We start from the raw sequence: 23,410 nt of genomic DNA on the forward strand, positions 1-23,410 counted from the left end.
ATAGCTGAATTTGAAAAGGCTTTTGATAAAGTACGACTGGAATTTATATACAGTATCAGTCAAAAGTTTGGACACACCTACTCATTACAGGGTTTTATTTTTACTATTTTCTACATTGTAGAATAATAGTGAAGACATCAAAACATTTCAAGAACTTTGAAAGTTTCTTCAAGTGCCATTAAGCGCGACGATGAAACTGGCTCTCATGAGGACCGCCACAGGAAAGGAAGGCCCAGAGTTACCTCTGCTGCAGAGGATAAGTTCATTAGAGTTACCAGCTTCAGAAATCGGCAACTGCACTTCAGATTGCAGAACAAATAAATGCTTCACAGAGTTCAAGTAATAGACACATCTCAACATCAACTGTTCAGAGGAGATGCGTGAATCAGGCCTTCATGGTCAAACACCTGCAAAGAAACCACTTTGAAAGGACACCAATAAGAAGAAGAGACTTGCTTGGGCCACGAGCAATGGACATTAGACCGGTGGAAATCTGTCCTTTGGTCTGATGAGTCCAAATTTGAGATTTTTGTTTCCAACCGCTGTGTCTTTTTGAGACGCAGAGTAGGTGAACGGACAATCTCCGCATGTGTGGTTCCCACCGTGAAGCATGGAGGAGGAGGTGTGATGGTGTGGGGGTGCTTTGCTGGTGACACTGTCAGTGATTTATTTAGAATTTAAGGCACACTTGACCAGCATGGCAACCACAGCATTCTGCAGCGATACGCCATCCCATCTGGTTTGCGCTATCATTTGTTTTTCAACAGGCTGTGCAAGGGCAGTTTGACCAAGGAGAGTGATGGAGTGCTGCATAAGATGACCTGGCCTCCACAATCACCCAACCTCAACCCAATTGAGATGGTTTGGGATGAGTTAGACAGCAGAGTGAAGATAAAGCAGCCAACAAGTGCTCAGCATATGCGGGAAGTCCTTCAAGACTGTTGGAAAAGCATTCCTCATGAAGCTGGTTGAGAGAATGCCAAGAGTGTGCAAAGCAGTCATTAAGGCAAAGGGTGGCTACTTTGAAGAATCTCAAATATAAAATATATTTTGATTTGTTTAACACTTTTTTGGTTACTACATGATTCCATATGTGTTATTTCATAGATGTGATGTCTTTACTACATTGTAAAATATAGAAAATAGTCAAAATAAAAACTTGAATGAGTAGGTGTGTCCAAACTTTTGACTGGTACTATAAAATGGGTTAAAGTTATGTATAGGAAGTAACCCTAGGTGTAAAATAGTAAATAATGGCTTCCTCTCAGAAAGTATTAAACTGCCAAGAGGAGTTAAACAAGGTTGTTCACTATCGGCATATCTATTTATTATGGCCATCAAAATGTTAGCTATTTAAAAAATCACCCTGATTAACTATTTACTCATATCCCAGTTTACCTATTTGCTTATAGTCTTGCCTACACCTAGTGACCTGTTTTTAAAATGATATGGGCAAAAAATATTCAATTTTATTTGGAACGGCAAGCCAGACAAAATTAAACAGGCCTTTTTATATAATGAGTAAGAAATCGGATGGGCAGAAATGCTTAAATGTTAAAGCATTAGACCTCTCACTAAAGCGTCAGTGTCACGGCTTTCTTCGTCGGAGGACGATATAGCGAAATCGTCGTCCGAAAAGGTGGACCAATATGCAGCAGAGTTGGTGTTCATGTTCTTAATTTATTAACAAACGTTGAACACGAAAATACAAGAAAACAATAAGCACGACAAATGACAGTTTTGCAGGCTAACAAAAAACACGCAATGCAAAAACAATCTCCCACAAATACAAGACAAACACACCCAACTAATATAGGACTTCCAATCAAAGGCAACACCAAACAGCTGCCTTCAATTGGAAGTCCACCCCAATTAACTCAACATAGAAACACAATCACTAGACGAAACATAGAAATACATAAACATAGACCATAACTCAAAACCCGGAAATAATAAATCAAACACCCTCCTAACTAACACACCACCCCGAACCACATAAAACAAATACCCTCTGCCACGTCCTGACCAAACTACAATAACAATTAACCCTTATACTGGCCAGGACGTGACAGTCAGTCATACAAAAAGTAATACTTAAATCCGAACTGGTTCTCTAGCAGATTAGTAAGAATGTCTCACCCCATATTCAAGAATTGCCTTTTTCCCTTTATTCAGATTACAACCTCTCACTTTCGGTTATTTGAAAATGAAATAATATCTAAAATATCGCTGTTTTTAAAAAAAGCCATAGAAGTTTGGTTGCAATTTCAGTTTAATCCACCAGAAAAGACAGAAGAACGTATACAACAAATAGTGGTTAACTCAGACATAGTAATTGATAAAAAAACATTATAAAAAAAATATTTTAAAAAGGTATAATCATTGTAAATGATATCATAAATAAGACTGGTGGAGTTGTCACACATGCAGCTAACAAAAATATATGGAAATGTTTGCTCTACCCAAAATTACAACCAATGAATTGCAATATTACCACAAAAATGGAAGTGGGAAAAAGTAAGGAACTTGTCTGTCGGCCCTGCATTAAAGACCAAATTTGGTTAAAGAAAATTGTGATAAATAAAAAAAGTATACCAGTTGCATTTAAGGACCAAAACATTGACAGCTGTGCCATATAGATTGCAAAATAGTTGGAAAGAGATTTTTGATGTACTGATTCCATTGCACATGGTTTATGAACTGATACGCAAAACATTGGATTCAAAATGTAAATTTTTACCATTTAAATAATTATACAAAATTCTTGCAACTAATAGAATGTTATATGGGGGATACAACAATCCCAGCTCTGCAGATTTTGCTGTGAAGAGACCGAATCATGAGAACATTTGTCCATATGTAGATTGTTTTTGGTAGCAGGTACATGAATGGTTGAAGAAGTGAAACATTTACCTGGAGCTAACTCTGCAGATAGCACTACTGGGTGATTTGAAATGTCATAGTTAATCGATCAATAATATAATACTTTAAGCAAAAAATGTTGTGTTTAATTTACAATCTCTAGAAACTATGAGAATAGAAAGGTTCAGAACTTTTGTGAAACATCACAGCTCAGTTGGAAAATATATGGCAAATTGAAATAAAAAAGGGATTGTGTTAAGAGATAGATGGGAGGGGTTGAGCTGAAGGGTGGGATTAAAAACAACATTGTAATATACCGTAAATATGTCCATAAAATGTTCAGTACCAGTCAAAAGTTTGGACACACCTACTCATTCAAAGGTTTTTCTTTATTTTTTACTATTTTCTACATTGTAGAATAATAGTGAAGACATCAACACTATGAAATAACAAATATGGAATCATGTAGTAACTAAAAAAAGTGTTAAACAAATCAAAATATATTTTATATTTGATATTATTCAAAGTAGCTACCCTTTGCCTTGATAATAGCTAGGCATTCTCTCAACCAGCCAACAAGTGCTCAGCATATGTGGGAACTCCTTCAAGACTGTTGGAAAAGCATTCCAGGTGGCGCTGGTTAAGAGAATGCCAAGATTGTGCAAAGCTGTCATCAAGGCAAAGGGTGACTACTTAGAAGAATAAAAAATTTTTTAATAAAAATAAAATAACACTTTTTTGGTTACTACATGATTCCATATGTGTTATTTCATAGTTTGGATGTGTTCACTATTATACTACAATGTAGAAAATAGTAAAATAAAGAAAAACCCTTGAATGAGTAGGTGTGTGTGAACTTTTGACTGGTACTGTATATACATGTACGTTCAGAACTTTTGTGAAACAGCACAGTTAAAAATATATGGCAAAAAAATGTATCAAACTGGATGGTCTTCAGAGATAGATGAAAGGTTGATGGTAGCTAGAAGATGAGATTAAAACAAACAAAAGATAACTAATGTAAAATATACTGTGTCAGTAAAATGTATATAGTATTGTAATGACCCGGCTGGGTCATAAAGGAAAAAGAGACGGACTCTAGGTGTGCAGGGCAGAACACAGGTTTATTCCTAAACTGGGCTATTGTTCAGGCCACAGCCCACACCGCTAAATGCCGAACGTACACAATTATACCATGTCGAGTTAAGGGTCACTCCCATAGGAACAGATCAAGGCCCCGAACAGAAAAGAAAGAAGATGAGACAGTAATCCCTATTTATGCATTTCCAAATCCCGCGGGATTACCCATCATACCCCCCCAACTTTTCCCTCTGTCCTGACATATTTAACCCCTGCTAGTAGCCATGAGAACCATAACACACCCACAAACACAGAACACAATACCGGGTCGTTACAGTATGTATAAGCTGGAAGTAGAAGCCTAAGTGCTGTTGTCTATAAGTTTACTCCAATTAGGGGATGGGTGGTAGGGATAGGGGAAAATAATAAAGGAAAATATATGTAAATAAATATATGTATGTATATTTATATATTTATATGTATATTTACCAGAGAAATATATGGGGTATTGGAAATGATGCAGACAATTACATTGATGGAAGCAACAATCTATCTGCAGTATTAAAGCTGATCTACCTCCCCAATTCTTAAAAAAAACAAAAAAACTTGGGGGGCCAAGAAATCACTGCGAGCCGTTTTGGCGCCGGTTGCTGACCCCTGGAGCATTTCTATTCACACATTGGCAGAGATATGTGCTGCAGACACCAGCCACTAGAGGGAGGTACAGCACTGGTGTGTGATTATAGAATTACATAAAACACATCAGAACGTCACACACGCTGAGTGTGTCCCAATAATCTCTCCTTCTTCCTGAAGTGTGCACTCGTTCATTACTCCCCATTGATATTTTGGATCGGTGTAGTCATGTGCTAGTGGGAGTTAGTTTCCATCATATTTCTTATATCAGTCATTTTCTTTCAAATCAGTGAAAGTGCGTAAGCAAGTGCACACTATGGGAGAAAGGGGAGATAATTAAGTCGCACCCTGAACCTCTAATGTTGTCAGGGTTCTTATGATGCCTGGAAATCTATTTCAGCTCCTGGATCACAAGGCCTTTATCTCTTCCATAAGTTCTAAAAAGTGGGTAGATCCTCTCTCCCTTAGTGAAGACCATGTCAGTGATGGTGTAGACATGACTCCTGGACACAGCGTTGTAGAAGGAGACCCACCTCTCCTCAATATCCACACACACATCCAACACTTTGAGGTTAGAGGGCCAGGGGAGGTTGGTCTTGAAGACACACAGGGTGGAACTATAAGAAGGTTTACTTAGACACCAGTAACCTTCATTTGGAGAGAAAGAGAACCATCCTTTCCTTTCAGCAGACTCCCTGGTCACTCCTACAGCCCAACTTGCCTCCACCTCAATATTCACCTCCACGTGCCAGAAGTGTCGTCCTGAGTGGAAGCCCTCCTTCCCCAGGATACAGGACCACCCATCAAATCTCAGTGGATTATTAGGAACCTTCCTATTTTTTCCTGCTGTCACTCTCCTCCCATTATCAGACAGGATCAACTCACAGTGAGCTGTATCAGGGTCCAGAGTCACATCAGCTGTCGAGAGGAACAACAATTACCACGATCACAAATGTCACTATAGATTAGAAAGGAAAAATCTGATTTGAGATACAACATTATGGTTTACTATATTTTGGAACAGGTGCATGTCATTCTGAAGTATGAATAATATAATACTCCAAATAACCGTACCTGCCAGTGGGATGACTGTTTCCTTGCTGGGTTCACTCATGTCTCCGTCTCTATAGATGGCACACACTCTGACTCTGCAAGAGGTGTGTGTGGGTGTTAGGGAGTACACACACTCATCCCTGTCTGTTAGCAGTATGACCCACTCTTCCTGTCCCTCCTCTCTGTACTCCAGTCTGTAGTGGAGCACAGGCCGTCCCTCTGCAGCCTCCGCTGGTCTTCTCCAGGTCAGACTGACCGAGTTTCTGTCTGCTGACTGGACTACCGGACGCCCAGGCTCAGACCCTGACCCAGTCTCTGTCACAGTGATGTCACTGAACTCACTAGTCACTCCTGCCATGTCCTCTGCTCTGTGTCTGATCTGGTACTGTGTATCTCTCTCCAGGCCTGATATCACAAAGGCTTCCCCATTTTCTCCGGTCATCATGCTTCTCCAGTTCTTCTCCTCATGGAGAAAGAACAGGTCAGGTCTGACAGGTCTGTACTCTACTCTGAACCTGTCAGTTTGTCCAGTCTTCGACGGGGATAAGCAAAGGGTCACACTACTCTGCTGTGTGTCTACTACCTTAACAGTCTCAGGCTTTGACACAGCTTCATAGTCAGAGTCCACTAACTTGCCTCCCTGGTAGAGACGGATGGAGGCTCCAGGAGTGGAATCATCTGGAATGGAGGTTGCAACGAACTTGAGTTTCTTGGTGACAATGAAATCAAGAAAAGCTCTAGCTGCCGTTGTTACTCTCTCCTTGTTCTCCTCAGACTTGAACCAGGGTTGAGTGTGCTGGTAGCGGTGGCCAGGCCTGGTATGTGAGTATGTCTGTAGGGAGTCAAGATGCTGCTTCAGGGATGAGAGATACTGGTCTGTTTCACCCAGAGAGGTGAGAGTGAAACACACCACAGTGTCTGTCTTTGAATTACTAATGACTTTTTGCAGCTGGTCTGTAGACACCATCTTAGATCTGATTTTAGAGTCAAGAGATTCAAGGAACTTCAGCTCAGCCTGTTTGTCATCCAGCCACTGTCCTGTTGCTTCCATTCTGAACGGGGACAGATCATGACCTATCATCTCTTCTTCAACAGCTTTCTCCTCCTGCACTCCTGACCTCACAGACACCAAAACTCTACCCATGAGTTTCTGCAGTTGAGCTAGGTACTGTTGAATGAGATCTATAAAATGTATCAATTTATCCTTCAGGTCCTGAACTTTACTGACCCACTCATGCTTTACTATCTCCTCACACCTTGTGCCTATGCATCTGTAGTGTTCCATCTCTCTCTCTACCCTGGACTGCAGGTCTTCACTCATCTCCCTCACACAGGTTGCTGCAGGGTGCAGGTTCTTCAGAGGGCAGAGCCAAACTCTCAGAGGAACAGCCTTCTCTCCACTGGGCCCCAGCAGCTTAGGGAAGGACTTACAGAGATCAGTTATCTCTCTATCACCTCTATTTGTCTCAAGATCTCCATAGTAGGTACAGGTGAGACCAGAAGATTTAGCTAGTTGAGCAGCTTCGTCCTCTGCTGTGAGAAGTTGGATCATTTTCTTCAGTTTATTTATAACTTTGCTTGTGGTCCATGTTCTGTTTGTCTTACAAACGATGAAGGCCTGAGTTCCATATGTCACAGCCATGACCACGTGTGTGGCTGTTTGCTGCTGAATCACTTCAGGACGCCTCACCTTCTCTAACAGGAAGGAAGTCAGCTGATCCAGTCGGGTGGTTCTCTTGTAGTGCAGAGTCACATAGTCCCCTTTGTGCAGGAGAGGATGGTTTAGATACTCTGCAGCTCCTCTCACCTCCACCAGTCCAGACAGGAAACTGGTTCTGATTGGCTGATCCAGTCCCAGAGCTCTGAACCTCTCCTGCAGAGAGTCTGTCTCTATTACCTTGGTCTCAGTGAACGGGAACGGCAGGGATATTTTCCCTTTTATCTTATTGTCTGAGTCACACAAGACGTCTGAAAGGAGGGAAAATGTAATGTACAGTATTATCATTTATTATAATTCCATATTCTCCAAGACATTTATATTATTCTCATCCATTCCACTATCCCTATAAACACATAATAATTCTGAACATAATCGGTGCAGATATCACTTAAATGTAGAGTTACCTGGAGTGAAGGACTCAGAGCAACAGTCATACAGCATTCCAGGGTGAATGGGCCGACCCAGAGCTGGCACCTCCACCCAGCCTGAGAGACAACATGGGAGAGAACAGTAAGATATGAGACAATAGTCCACACAAGGAGACATGTTGATAATACTATCTTCTTTACTTCAGAAATATATAACTGTCATTCTGATAGGATCATAGTCACACTGACTAGAGTTGAATGCGGGAGACACCGAGATTTACTGCCTAAAACCACTCTCTTTTCCTGGGAAAAATAACTGCGAGAAACCGGTAAATTATTATAAATTATTTATAGGAACAGCATGGCGTGAAATGGAACTGTTAAATATATGCAATGTCTAAATCTGGCTTTTCTACGGCCTCTGCATGATGAATCATCAATGCTCAGGGTGGGGACAGACAGCCTATCTCAGCATCTTTCTCTCTCTCTATCAATTCCATTCAAATTCCATCCAAAATAGATAATCCTGTTGTAGATTGATATATATCCCTATACATTGCTTTTGGAAAGTATTAAGACCACTTGACTTTTTCCAAATGTTATTACATTACAGCCATATTCTAAAATTGACTAAATCACTTTTTTCTCTTATCAATCTACAAATCTACACACAATACCCCATAACGACAAAGCGAAAACAGGTTTTTAGACATTTTTGCAAACAAATTTACATAAGTATTCAGACCCTTTACTATAAGAATCGAAACTGAGCTCAGGTGCATCCTGTTTCCATTGATCATCCTTTAGATGTTTCTACAATTTGATTGGTGTCCACCTGTGGTAAATTCAATTGATTGGACATGATTTGGAAAGGTACACACCTGTCTATATAAGGTACCACAGTTGACAGTGGATGTCAGAGCAAAAACCAAGCCATGAAGTCAAAGGAATTGTCCGTAGAGCTCTGAGACAGGATTGTGTCGAAGGCACAGATCTGGGGAAGGGTACCAAAACATTTCTGCAGCATTGAACGTCCCCAAGAATACAGTGGCCTCCATCATTCTTAAATTGAATGATGGCCAAGACTCTTCCTAGAGCTGGGCGCCCGGCCAAACTGAGCAATATGGGGATAAAGGCCTTTTGGTCAGGGAGGTGACCAAGAACCCGATGGTCACTCTGACAGAGATCCAGAGTTCCTCTGTGGAGATGGGAGAACCTTCCAGAAGGACAATCATCTCTGCAGCACTCCACCAATCAAGCCTTTATGGTAGAGTGGCCAGGCAGAAGCCACTTCTCAGTAAAAGGCCCATGATAGCCAGCTTGAAGTTTGCCAAAAGGCACCTAAAGGACTCTCAGACCATGAGATACAAGATTCTCTGATCTGATGAAACCAAGATTGAACTCTTTGGCCTGAATGCCAAGCATCACATCTGAAGGAAACGTGGCACCATCCCTATGGTGAAGCATGGTGGTGGCAGCGTCATGCTGTGGGGATGTTTTCAGCGGCAGGGACTGGGAGACTAGTCAGCATCGAGGGAAAGATGAACGGAGCAAAGTACAGAGAGGTCCTTGACTAAAACTTACTCCAGAGCACTCAGGACCTCAGACTGGGGTGAAGGTTCACCTTCTAACAGGACAATGACCCTAAGCACACAGCCAAGACAACGCAGGAGTGGCTTCGGGACAAGTCTCTAAATGTCCTTGAGTGGCCCAGCCAGAGCCTGGACTTGAACACGATTGAACATCTCTGGGGAGATCTGAAAATAGCTGTGCAGCGACGCTCCCCATCCAACTTGACAGAGTTTGAGAGGATCTGCAGAGAAGAATGGGAGAAACTCCCCAAATACAGGTATGCCAAGCTTGTAGCGTCATACCCAAGAAGACGCGTGGCTGTAATCGCTGCCAAAGGTGCTTCAACAAAGTACTGAGTAAAGGGTCTGAATACTTATGTAAATGTGATATTTACGTTTTTTCTTTTTAAGAAATTTGCAAAGATGTCTAAACCTGTTTTTGCTTTGTCATTATGGGTTATTGTGTGTAGATTGAGGTGGGGGGGGGGACTATTTAATCAATTTTAGAATAAGGCTGTAACGTAACAAAATGTGGAAAAAGTCAAGGGGTCTGAATACTTTCCCGATTGCACTGTAGATGTCCTAACCTACCTCTTTCAGGTATTAAATTCAATTAGCCTTATATTTAATTAATTAATGATGGGTTATAATAACCCATCATATTGAGCAAGAGCCTCTGTCTCTTGCTCAATACCCACACACCTGTGCTCCACTGGCCTCTCTCCTTAAAAAACACTCCTTAGCTCTTGGAGTCCCATGCAGGAAAAGCTAGATTAGAATAGGCTGCTGGACATTTTTTTTTAAATGTCTTATACCAATAGACTATTCGAAGAGGGACGCAAGCTCTTGTTTGCTGAATGTTAAATACAGCAGCCAATAGAACTCACGGGTAGTTTCAAATATGAGTACATGCGGTAGGCTATAGCAGTTATTTATTCAGATCGATAACCATTCAATCTTTGTGAAGAAAAGTGAAAGCCTTCTGCATCTAATTCTTATATTATTCAAGAATGATTACGATAAGGACAACGAAACGTATTAAATTTAACTGTTGAAAGCGATTAATTAATGAACCAGAGAGAAAGAGGTAGGCCAATAACATTTGGGGAAATACACTAAATGGCAATAAGGATGTGGACACCCCTTCAAATTAGTGGATTCAGCTATTTCAGCCACACCCATTGCTGCCAGGTGTTAAAATCGAGCACACAGCCATGCAATCTCTGTAGACGAACATTGGCAGTAGAATGGCCCGTACTAAAGAGCTCAGTGACTTTCAACGTGGCACTGTCATAGGATGCCACCTTTCCAACAAGTCAGTTCATCTCATTTCTGCCCTGCTAGAGCTGCCTGGTCAACTGTAAGTGCTGTTATTGTGAAGTGGAAACGTCTAGGAGCAGCAAAGGCTCAGTGCGAAGTGGTAGGCCACACAAGCTCACAGAACAGGACTGCCAAGTGCTGAAATCGCCTGTCCTCGGTTGCAACACTCACTACCAAGTTCCAAACAGCCTCTGGAAGCAATGTCGGCACAAGAACTGTTTGTCGGCAGCTTCATGAAATGGGTTTCCATGGTCGAGCAGCCACACACAGCACTAAGATCACCATGTGCAATGCCAATCTTCGGCTGGAGTGGTGTAAAGCTTGCTGCCATCTGGAGCAGTGGAAACGCGTTCTCTGGAGTGATGAATCACGGTTCACCATCTGGTAATCCCACAGAAAAATCTGGGTTTGGTGGATGCCAGGAGAACGCTACCTGCCCCAATGCCCCAATAGGTCCATATAGAAACGGTTTGTCGAGATCAGTGTGGAAAAACTTGACTGGCCTGCACAGAGCTCTAACCTCAACCCCATCTAATATCTTTGGGAGGACTGAGAGCCAGGCCTAGTCGCCCAACATCAGTGTTCGACCCCACTAATGCTCTTTTGGCTTAATGGATGCAAGTCTCTGCAGCAATGTTCCAACATCTAGTTTTATAGCGTCAAAGGGGGAACCAACCCCATATTAAGGCCCATGATTTTTGAATGAGATGTTCTACAAGCAGGTGTCTACATACTTTTGACCATGTAGTGTATTATGAAAGCTAGATGATATGCGTCAGCTTACTAATTATACAAATAGGCCCTACTATATTTCAAAATGAAAATTAAATTCGCTAGCCTGTACCTGTAACTTTGTAGGCAGCATGTGCTGTACCAGAATCGCATGTTCTCTCCCTGCTTTATCATGGTTTGAACAATGTGCGTAATTCCAGTCCATATAATACAGTATAATACAACACAGTAATGCAGTTCACACTCAAAAAGATTAGCCTACTGGAGCTAGTTTCATGTATTTATCCAAGAGAGCATATAGCTAGCTACATCTATGGGCTTTTATGTTTTTCTGTCGTTCATAGCCTGCATTAGCCTATAAATATACATGTATTGGATAACGGCACAATCATTTGGGCTTGGGCTCCTTAAATATCTTTTAATGTAGGGCTCATAACATGTATTTAATATATGGCTCATCAAGCTCAGGTAGCGTTTTCGATCAAAGCTCTAATCAAATCCAGACATAGGTCTATTTACAGTATATGCTTTATAATGCTTTTGAATCACACTTTCGTTTTTGGCGTGAAATACCGGGTTACCCGGGAGAAAAGTGATTTATTCTCGGGATGAAACATTTGTAAAATACCGGGAAAATATTCAACCCTAACACTGACCAGCTGTAATATTCTCCAGGTTTCCTCTCTCAGTCTCAGCTGCTTTCTGCTGAAGGTCTGAGCGGAGTTTGTTGATGGTGTCCATCCGTTGTTTCTCAATTGCCTCTTGTTTTAATACTGAATTCTCCTTCTTCAGCTCAGAGATGATTTTCTTCAGCTCAGAATCTTCTTCCCCCATCTTCATCTTTTTAGAGACGCTCCCCTCCACCTCATCCTCATCCTCATTCTTCTGAAGAGTAACCAGGACACACACACAGTAAGTCTCATTATATCAACAATAGTTGGGTCGTTCCACAAATAGAGTACGTTTTGCCTCCCTTTGATGTTGTAAGTAGAAATTGTGCACAAATATCTAATTTTAAAAGCATGTTATATTAAATGAAGTGCATATAAAAGAATGAAGACCGCATGGAAAATTCAATAAATCAAATTTTTTTATGAATAAAGACTTACTAAAGTGCAAAAATAAATCTGCATTTTGTCATGATTTTCTGACTTCAAAGAAGATTCTTACCCACTTAAATCACAACATTTCTCAATTTCTCATTGTAAAGTTATTTTGTTGCTTTGAAGTCATGTCTGGAGATGATAATTTATTCCATGTGCTTAGTGATACATTATGTCTCTCTTTCAACCCTGTTAAGTGAACTAAATTCTCGTTTTAATATAGAGAAACTATTTTAAAATTATTTTTTCAAAAGAAACATAGAACATATAATAGTCAAATCATAGTGTAAAAGCAGGTGAGCTCTTTCCACTCTTTTTGGCAATTTCCTGGTGTTTTGGAGTGGAAAATTGAGTTATAGGTTTGCGTTGTAGGTTTCAGGATATTTGTATCTAAACCAAAGTAGACACTTTTAAGATTGTTCTATACATCAGTTGGGGTCTATATAAGCTTAAAATTAGGTCCTAAACCTAGCATGAAAGTGCATCCTTGTAGCTGTGTGGGCTAATATTGCCAAAATGTTTGCCTTGGTGTAAGTTGAGCCAATGGCAAGTTGAGTGTTTTCTTCCCAGGCGTAATGCAAGGCATTATCGCTGGATTATGAGGTAACAACAGGGCCTATGTTAAAAGTGTAAGTAACAAGAGAATTTCCCAGGACATAGACATATCTGATATTGGCAGAAAGCTTAAATTCTTGTTAATCGAACTGCACTGTCCAATTTACAGTAGCTATTACAGTAAAATAATACCATGCTATTGTTTGAGGAGAGTGCACAGTTTTGAACTTGAAAAGTTATTAATAAACCAATTAGGCACATTTGGGCAGTCGTGGTAGAAATATTTTTACTGAAACACAATAGTTCATTGGATCAGTCTAAAACTTTGCACATACATTGGCCAAAATCAAAATTGCAGCTGGACTGGAATAATACATTATGGCCTTTCTCTTGCATTTCAAAGATGATGGTACAAAAAAATACAAAAGAACGGTTGGTTGTTTCTTTGTATTATCTTTTACCAGATCTATTCTGTTATATTCTCCTACATTCCTTTCACATTTCCACAAACTTCAAAGTGTTTCCTTTGAAATAGTACCAATAATATGCCTATCCTTGCTTCAGGGCCTGAGTTACAGGCAGTTAGATTTGTGTATGTCATTTTAGGCGAAAATTGAAAAAAAGGGGCGGATTCTTAAGAGGTTATATGATGCTTAAAATCCATTAAAGACAAAAAAGTGAATGGGATTGTGTTGAGTTTTGTTTCGGAAATAAAGATAGTGCAAAATTTTATTCAGTACAGATATTTGTAGGTGGCTTAACTTCTTATGTCAAGAGACCACTTTTTTGGACAAGCTATGTGTTTAAAACCGCAATGTTTACATTCATTCTGATTATTTCCAGGGGTACACAACATCCTGAAATATATGTTGATATCTTTGTTAGAAAGAATACTATATTTCCCATGACGGAGTAATGCTGATGCCACATTCACGTGCTTTCGGAGCTCCTAGTTCCCAGTGGGAAATTTCACTTGAACAACCCTCCATGTCGGAATTACAAGTGGGAAAATGTTGTTACCCGAGTTGTGACTTTTCACCTTTTCAACCAAAAGATGATGACAAATCAGTTTTTGACAATTACAACCATGTCAATATTTTGATGTAGCTAGTCTGACCATATTGTCAATGTTAAGCAAGCTAGCTAACTTTATTATTAGCATTGTTAGCTAGCTTATCAAGCAAGCTAGAATTGTATTGGTTAAAGAATTGTTACGACTTCAACATCATTTGAACACAATCATGTCGTACTTGCCACTTCCCAGTTTCTTATTTTCCACGAGCATCTGAAGCCAGCATGAAGGTAAAAAATGACTCAACTTGCCCCTCTCCCTTACCCCTCTCCCTCTCCCTTACCCCTAGCCCTTAACCCTGGCCCTCTCCCTTACCCCTGGCCCTCTCCCATAACCCTGGCCCTCTCCCTTACCCCTGGCCCTCTCCCTTACTCCTGGCCCTCTCCCTTACTCCTGGCCCTCTCCCTTACTCCTGGCCCTCTCCCATAACCCTGGCCCTCCCCCTTACCCCTGGCCCTCCCCCTTACCCCTGGCCCTCCCCCTTACCCCTGGCCCTCTCCCTTACGCCTGGCCCTCTCCCATAACCCTGGCCCTCTCCCTTACCCCTGGCCCTCCCCCTTACCCCTGGCCCTCTCCCTTACCCCTGGCCCTCTCCCTTACCCCTGGCCCTCTCCCTTACTCCTGGCCCTCTCCCTTACTCCTGGCCCTCTCCCATACCCCTGGCCCTCTCCCTTACTCCTGGCCCTCTCCCTTACTCCTGGCCCTCTCCCATAACCCTGGCCCTCTCCCTTACTCCTGGCCCTCTCCCTTACTCCTGGCCCTCTCCCTTACTCCTGGCCCTCTCCCTTACTCCTGGCCCTCTCCCTTACTCCTGGCCCTCTCCCATAACCCTGGCCCTCTCCCTTACTCCTGGCCCTCTCCCTTACCCCTGGCCCTTTCCCTTACCCCTGGCCCTGTCACAAGTGGATTTATGGACGATTTAAGATGAAAACATCAACCCTATTATGGTCAACCCTGTTACTTTATTTGGCACTTACTATTGTCATTTTATTTATTTCACCTCTTGTGATGGGAAAACATGATTATTGAAGTTATTCATGTGTCTTTATGACCGAATGCTAAAATGTAAAAACCTCTACATTTCCAAATGACACTACCCAACAGTACTCTATTGGTGGAACAACCCAGACAAGTGCTTGTAGTCATATCTAATATTATATTTCTAATGACAGTACCTCTTTGATCCTCTCTGTCTTTCCAGTGTTACCATGGTGGCCTTTGTGTCCACCGTATCCAATGACATCGGCCAGGGTGTGTCTCTGCAGAGCTGGGATGGTGTAGTGCTGTCTGACGTGAAGCTCGCAGTAGGAGACAGTGCAGGTCAAACAGGACTTAACCGCTCTCAGCTTCTGGCCAGAGCATATATCACATGCCACATCCACGGGCCCAGCATAGCCCAGAGCAGGGAGGGCAGGACTGAGGCCTACCTGCTGGAGCTCCTGGAGCACCTTGGCCAAGGCTGCGTTAGTGTAGAGCACAGGCTTGGCTCTGAATCTCTTATTGCACTGGGGGCACACATAGTTTCCTGCATGGCCGGGCTGGGCCCAGTGTGTGCTGATACACTGCCTGCAGTAACTGTGTCCACAGGGAATGGAGACCGGGTCCCTCATCACATCTGAACACAAAGGGCATCTGAAATGATGTACAGTCAGCAAACTGGCACTGAGAGAGAGAGAGAGAGAGAGAGAGAGAGAGAGAGAGAGAGAGAGAGAGAGAGAGAGAGAGAGAGAGAGAGAGAGAGAGAGAGACAGAGAGAGAGAGAGAGAGAGTTAACTGTGTATTGCCTTCCTCCAAAACGGTCAACCTGGTCGCACCAATTAACATTATATTATATTTTTCACATTTTTTCACATTCACATGATATGATATGATCCTCCGTGTCACATGGTATGATATGATCCTCCGTGTCACATGATATGATACGTTCCTCTATGGCTGCGTTTCAAACACGTAAAAGACACCCTCACTTTATTGCCTTCGGGGAACTCACACGGCCATCTTTGCCGTCGGTCCAAACAATTAGCCCCATAATTCAATTTGCGTTGATTGTACATCCGCTAAGAAAAGTCAGCCAAAACTTAAAACCAACATCAATATGGAGAAGTCAACATACAAATGTAAGTAAAAACAGTTAGAAATTGTGCTACTGATGCACATGACGGCACAAACACGTATCGTAAAAGTAATGATGTTTTTGTTCGGTTAGCTTTCGGAAACGTTAGCTAGCGCATGTAACTTTCCCTAACATCACACTTAAACATTGTAATTTTCGATTTTACCTGAGATAGTCAGATGCCTAGTATTCGATGTCTGCGGATGCTTTGTCTTCTAGCCAAGATATGAAAAGCGATCATAATTGACTGTAGCGCATATAAGCACACACAACAGCTACCGGTTTTTCCATGATAACTGAAAACACAACCGTAAGATGAACAAGTGAGGAATTTCCGGGCAAGGCGGTCCATTTAAAATGTATTAATTCTTCCCTCGCTCCTTGCCCTGCAAGTGTCAACTCATCATATGTTATGATACGTCATCAGAAGTGTCCACTTAATTTGAGGGCTGAGGGGAGAGGGTGTGTCTTTTACGTGTTTGGAATGCAGCCCATGTCACATGACATGATACATCCCTCCATGTCACATGATATGGTACGTTCCTCCATGTCACATGATGCGGATTCATATGATAGAGCTGATTATATTATTTTGGTAGGGCGACCAACCTTTCTACCAAAGTTTCTGTCTTATTTAACCTTCTGTCTTAAGTGAACAGACCATTTGTACTCAAAAAACGTGTACTATCCTACATCTAGTTGGTGCGACCGGGCTGAAACTGTGTAGTGTTGCAGTCTGTCCTTTATCAACCCTCTCACCTTAGATCCGGGGGCATGGTTTCTTCTCTGAAGTGAATGGGTTCAATCATTGACCAGTTACTCTTCATAGACAGGCAGCTGAGAGCAGGTGACTCCACTCTCTCCTCCTTGACACTACAATTCAGACAATATTATTATCACATATCACAAAACATCTATTGTTTGACTCAGAGATGTTTTATAATCCGTAGTGTAACATTAAGTTATGGGATAGTAAAGGTTTATGGCTTGGTTGTAATTCTGGCCTCTAATCAGTGGTAAACCTGAACTTTGCTCAGGGTTTAGCCTCAGATAGTTGTACATGATTTGATTAATTGATACATTTTATTATTGCATCTTCAGGATTTAAACAATAAAGTGCACCAGTCCCTCCTGCAGCAAAGCACCCCCACAACATGATGCTGCCACCCCCGTGCTTCACGGTTGGGATGATGTTCTTTGGCTTGCCTTCTTCCCCCTTTTTCCTCCAAACATAACGATGGTCATTATGGCCAAACAGTTCTATTTTTGTTTCATCAGACCAGAGGAAATTTCTCCAAAATGTACGATCTATGTCCCCATGTGCAGTTACAATCTGTAGTCTGGCTTTTTTATGGCGATTTTGGAGCAGTGGCTTCTTCCTTGCTGAGCTGCCTTTCAGGTTATGTCGATATAGGACTCTTTACTGTGGCTATAGATACTTTTGTACCTGTTTCCTCCAGCATCTTCACAAGGTCCTTTGCTGTTGTTCTGGGATTGATTTGCACTTTTCGCACCAAAGTACGTTCATCTCTAGAAGACAGAATGCGTCTCCTTCCTGAGCGATATGACGGCTGCGTGGTCCCATGGTGTTTATATTTGCGTACTATTGTTTGTACAGATGAACGTGGTACCTTCAGAAGTTTGGAAATGCTCCCAAGGATGAACCAGACTTGTGGAGGACTACTATTGTTTTTCTGAGATCTTGGCTGATTTCTTTTGATTCTCCCATAATGTCAAGCAAAGAGGCACTGAGTTTGAAGGTAGGCCTTGAAATACATCCACGGGTACACCTCCAGTTGACTCAAATTATGTCAATTAGCCTATCAGAAGCTTCTAAAGCCATGACATAATTTTCTGGAATTTTCCAAGCTGTTTAAAGGCACAGTCAACTTAGTGTATGTAAACTTCTGACCCACTGTAATTGTGATACAGTGAATTATAAGTCAAATAATCTGTCTGTAAACAATTGTTGGAAAAATTACTTGTGTCATGCACAAAGTAGATGTCCTAACCGACTTGCCAAAACTATAGTTTGTTAACAAGAAATTTGTGGAGTGGTTGAAAAATCAGTTTTAATGACTCCAACCTAAGTGTATGTAAACTTCCGACTTCAACTGTATATATATATAAACATACGTTCATACGGCAGTGGAAAACTACTAAGAAAACAAAAACCTTTCAAGTATACAACTTATCTTGTTGCATCTTCCAAGCTTTGGAAACAAAATTTGCAACCAGGAATATTTATTTCCTAAATAGCCATTTAAGTTTTTCTTCATCTTTACTCCAGAAGAGTTCATGTTTTCTTTGCAACATTTAGTCGAACAGTATAGCTCTTAAATCATCATATAAAGTACAATAAACTAAGAAGGTCAGTTTATTCTCAACCCCCCTTAAACCACAGACAGTACATAGTCACTCTTCCTCATCTAAGGCATTGAACCTACCTACTTCAATTGCCAGAGGCAGTATCCCGGTTATCAACTGGGCACACAAGGACCTTTGGTTTCTGGTTAGGTGGGAGGTGACATAAGGTTCTGGATCGCAGCTGTTTTTGATCTGGTTGTAAGTTCAGAGTTTTGGTTTTATCCATTTGTCTTTGTAGCTCAGGGTTAACTTGTGTTTGATCAGGTTGATATTGCATCTTAACTTGTTTCTTAATATGTGTTGTAGATCAGCTTTCTTGAATATGTAATTGACTTCCTTTCTCCAGGGGTAGTGGTGTGTTTTATCTCAGTTTAAAAACGTTTTTGTTATTCTGTCCTCTGACAAAGTAATAAGACGGTTCCATAACCAAATCATTTAACCCTCTGCCTTTTGTCACTGGTCTCATCCCATGTCTCCTTGAATAGCAAGGCTTGGGGCAAACTTATACACTTCCCAGAAAACATTGTATGGCTCTTTTTTCTAAAAAGAGAGCTGTTTTGAATTCTTTAAGCAGCATAGTTCAGTGTAGGACATATACAGTATTGTACATTTACCATGTACGATAGTTAGGACGTTGTGTTCCTTTAAGCTCCTTTTGTAGCGTCAAAAATCCACAGTCTCTTAAAATCAATAGCTTAAAACCTTCTGTAATAAAATTCAACAGAGGTAGTCTTGTTATCGCTCGACTATGGACAGCCCCTCTCTCTGACTCACCTCCTACTCACGACTCCAGGGTCTCCCTCAGGCTCCATATAGTCTAATGTCTCTTTAAGACTATGCTGCTCAGAGAGATCTCTCAATCAGGAAGGCTACCTAGACAACACAAACATAATACATTAATACTGTATGTGCAACAATGCAATAACAATTTCAACCTCAAAAACCTATTTTCTCATACTCACTGAGCTCAGTTCTTCAGCACCCTTAGTCCCCCTGATCTTCCTATGTTAATGGCGTATTAAACTTTTAAATGGGCGGAGTCGGCTGACAGCTACTGTTGACAGACAGTGGCTTCATATTCAACTTTGGCCTTCGAATGTCCCAAGGATCCCACATAGCACTAACCATAAGTGAATCTAACTTAACTACACCAAAAACATGAAGGGACTTGGGGAGTCATTTTTTTCTGAACACTAAAGCCAGTCAGTCTTTCCAAAGTCTAATAACAACTCTGAAATGTAATTCTTCAGTATGTTACAACTGACCTACAGATTCCTCCCTTCAGAAGATATTTCATTAGGAAAGCAGCAAAATATTTCTTGACACTACAATTTTAGACACAATTGTTATCACATATCATTACAAGGTTTTGCATAAAGCATCTATTTGACTCAGAGATGTTTTATAATCAGTAGTTTAACATTAAATTCTGGGATAGTAAAAGTTTATGGGTTGGTTGTAGTCGTGGCGTATAATCAGTGGTAAAACTGAACCTTGCTCAGGGTTTGGCCTGAGGGTTTGACCTAGTTATAAATGTACCGTGTAGGCTAATTAGGTTGTCCCGTTCCTTTAAGCTACTTTCGTAGTGTCCAAAATCCACCACTTTTCAAATCAATAGCTCAGAACATGTAGGGACTTGGGGAGTCATTTTGTCTAGAACCACTCAGTCTGTCCTAAGTCTAATAACAACTTTGAAATGAACTTGTTCAGTACATAAAAACACTGCTTTGTATTTGTATTTATTATAGATCACTATTAGTCCCTGCCAAGGCAGCAGCTACTCTTCCTGAGGTCCAGCAACATTAAGGCAGTACTCCATGTTCAAGAACGGCCTTTTTCCCTTTATTCAAATTACAACCTCTCACTTTCGGGTTATTTTAAAATGAAAATCATCTCCAAAATATTGCTATTTTATAACAAGCCATAGAAAGTTGGTTGCAATTTCAGTTTAATCGACCACAAAAGACAGAACAAATATTACAACAAATATTATGGTTAAACTGAAATATACTAATTGATAAAAATAAAATAAAAACGAAATAATCTTTGTAAATTATATCATAAATAGGACTGGTGGAGTTATGTCACACATGCAGCTAACAAAAATGTAAGGAATCGTCTGCTCTACTCAAAACTACAACCAACATTACCGCAAAAATGGAAGAGGCAAGTGGAAGGGGGAGAAAGTAAGGAACTTGTCTGTCGACCCTGGATTAAAGCCCAAAATTGGTTAAAGAAAATTGTGATAAATAAAAAAGTTTCATTTAAGGACAAAAAAATTGGCAGCTGTGCTATATAGATTGCAAAATAGTTGGGAAGAGATTTTTGATGTACCGATTCCATGGCACATGGTTTATGAACTGATACAAAAGTGTTTATATTGAAATTATTATGTACAATTATTTGTCACGTCCTGACCAGTAAAAGGGGTTATTTGTTATTGTAGTTTGGTCAGGGCGTGGCAGGGGGTGTTTGTTTTGTGTGTTTCGTTTTTTTTAAATTTATGTTCTATATTTTCTATGTTGATTCTAGTTCTCTATTTCTATGTTGTGTTTTTCAATGACCTCCAATTAGAGGCAGCTGGTTGTCGTTGTCTCTAATTGGAGGCCATATTTAAGTGTGTTCGTTTTTCACTTGTGTTTTGTGGGTGGTTGTTTCCGGTATAGTCTGTGCACCTTATTGGACTGTTTTCGTCGTTTGTTTTGTTTAAGTGTTTTTTCCTTTAATAAATAAGAAGATGAGCACTTTACCCGCTGCATTTTGGTCCACTCCTTACGACGAACGTGACATTCTTGCAACCAATAGAATGTTATATGCATGGGGGATACAACCTTCCCAGCTCTACAGATTTTTCTGCAAAGAGACAGAATCATTAGATCATTTATTTTGGTACTGTCCATATGTAGCTTGTTTTTGGTCACAGGTTCAGGAATGGCTGAAGAATTGCAACATTTAACTAGAGCTAACTCTGCAAAAAGCACTGCTGGCTGATTTAAAAAGTCATAGTCAATCAATTATATAATAATATTGTTAGCAAAAAAATGTATCTTAAATTTACAATCTGTAGAAGCTATGAGAATAGAAAGGTTCAGAACTTTTGTGAAACATCACAGCACAGTTGAAAAATATATGGCAAATAGAAATCAAAACTGGATGGTGTTCAGAGATACAGTTGAAGTCGAAAGTTTACATACACTTAGGTTGGAGTCCTTAAAACTCGTTTTTCAACCACTCCACACATTTCTTGCTAACAAACTATAGTTTTGGCAAGTCGGTTAGGACATCTACTTTGTGCATGACACAAGTCATCTTTCCAACAATTGTTTACAGACAGATTATTTCACTTATAATTCACTGTATCACAATTCCAGTGGGTCAGAAGTTTACATACACTAAGTTGACTGTGCCTTTAAACAGCTTGGAAAATTCCAGAAAATGGATGTCATGGCTTTAGAAGCATCCGACAGGCGAATTGACATAATTTGAGTCAATTGGAGGTGTACTGTGGATGTATTTCAAGGCCTACCTTCAAACTCAGTGCCTCTTTGCTTGACATCATGGGAGAATCAAAAGAAATCAGCCAAGACCTCAGAAAGAAAATTGTAGACCTCCACAAGTCTGGTTCATCCTTGGGAGTAATTTCCAAACTTCTGAAGGTACCACGTTCATCTGTACAAACAATAGTACGCAAGTATAAACACCATGGGACCACGCAGCCGTCATACCGCTCAGGAAGGAGACACGTTCTGTCTCCTAGAGATTAACGTACTTTGGTGCAAAAAGTGCAAATCAATCCCAGAACAACAGCAAAGGACCTTGTGAAGATGCTGGAGGAAACAGGTCCAAAAGTATCTATATCCACAGTAAAACGAGTCCTATATCGACATAACCTGAAAGGCCGCTCAGCAAGGAAGAAGCCACTGCTTCAAAACCGCCATAAAAAAGCCAGACTACAGTTTGCAACTGCACATGGGGACAAAGATTGTACTTGTGAAGCACGGGGGTGACAGCATCATGTTGTGGCGGTGCTTTGCTGCAGGAGGGACTGGTGCACTTCACAAAATAGATGGCATCATGAGGCAGGAAAATTATGTGGATATATTGAAGCAACATCTCAAGACATCAGTCAGGAAGTTAAAGCTTGGTCGCAAATGGGTCTTCCAAATGGACAATGACCCCAAGCATACTTCCAAAGTTGTGGCAAAATGGCTTAAGGACAACAAAGTCAAGGTATTGGAGTGGCCATCACAAAGCCCTGACCTCAATCCTATAGAAAATTTGTGAGCAGAACTGAAAAAGCGTGTGCGAGCATGGAGGCCTACAAACCTGACTCAGTTACACCAGCTCTGTCAGGAGGAATGGGCCAAAATTCACCCAACTTATTGTGGGAAGCTTGTGGAAGACTACCTGAAACATTTGACCCAAGATAAACAATTTAAAGGCAATGCTACCAAATACTAATTGAGTGTATGTAAACTTCTGACCCACTGGGCATGTGATGAAAGAAATAAAAGCTGAAATAAATCATTCTCTCTACTATTATTCTGACATTTCACATTCTTAAAATAAAATAAAATAAATTGGTGATCCTAACTGACCTAAAACAGGGCCCTCTCTACACCCCGGATGGCCCCCCACTGGCCTCCGGCTGGCGTATCCAGGGCATGGTATGTGACCATGCCACACAGGGCATGTGATCAGACCGTTTGGTAGCCAAACCGGCCGCAATATGGTGCTACTTTTCCTTTTATGTCGGTTGTCATCTTATGTCCGACTTGAATGTATTCAGCCGGCAATACACTTGTGTCCCCCATTGACTGGCTCGTACATAAAACATCCTCCATTCAGGCTGCAAAGG

General features: G+C 41.0%; 1 protein-coding gene across 4 annotated transcripts; it reads right to left on the reverse strand.

Moving 5' to 3' along the window:
* Positions 1 to 1,660: 1,660 nt before the first annotated feature.
* On the reverse strand, positions 1,661 to 19,706 carry LOC106571461 (verrucotoxin subunit beta). Of its 4 annotated transcripts, none has more exons than XM_014144611.3 (8): positions 19,515 to 19,706; positions 19,327 to 19,425; positions 16,945 to 17,058; positions 15,248 to 15,734; positions 11,999 to 12,224; positions 7,756 to 7,836; positions 5,653 to 7,599; positions 1,661 to 5,496 (listed from the first exon to the last, which is right to left on the reverse strand). In XM_014144611.3, the coding sequence occupies exons 2-8, from the start codon at positions 19,362 to 19,364 to the stop codon at positions 4,970 to 4,972; spliced, it is 3,420 nt and encodes a 1,139-aa protein (XP_014000086.2). In that variant the 5' UTR covers positions 19,365 to 19,425; positions 19,515 to 19,706; the 3' UTR covers positions 1,661 to 4,969. The 4 variants fall into 4 exon arrangements, with proteins under 4 accessions (XP_014000086.2, XP_014000078.2, XP_014000095.2 ...); XM_014144603.3 differs by having other exon boundaries at positions 11,999 to 12,227; positions 19,515 to 19,705; XM_014144630.3 differs by having other exon boundaries at positions 5,212 to 5,536; positions 11,999 to 12,227.
* Between the last annotated feature and the right edge of the window lie 3,704 nt (positions 19,707 to 23,410).

The sequence above is a fragment of the Salmo salar genome, chromosome 01 (genome assembly GCF_965601325.2).
Source record: "Salmo salar chromosome 01, fSalSal1, whole genome shotgun sequence".
NCBI classification, from domain to species: Eukaryota; Metazoa; Chordata; class Actinopteri; order Salmoniformes; family Salmonidae; genus Salmo; species Salmo salar.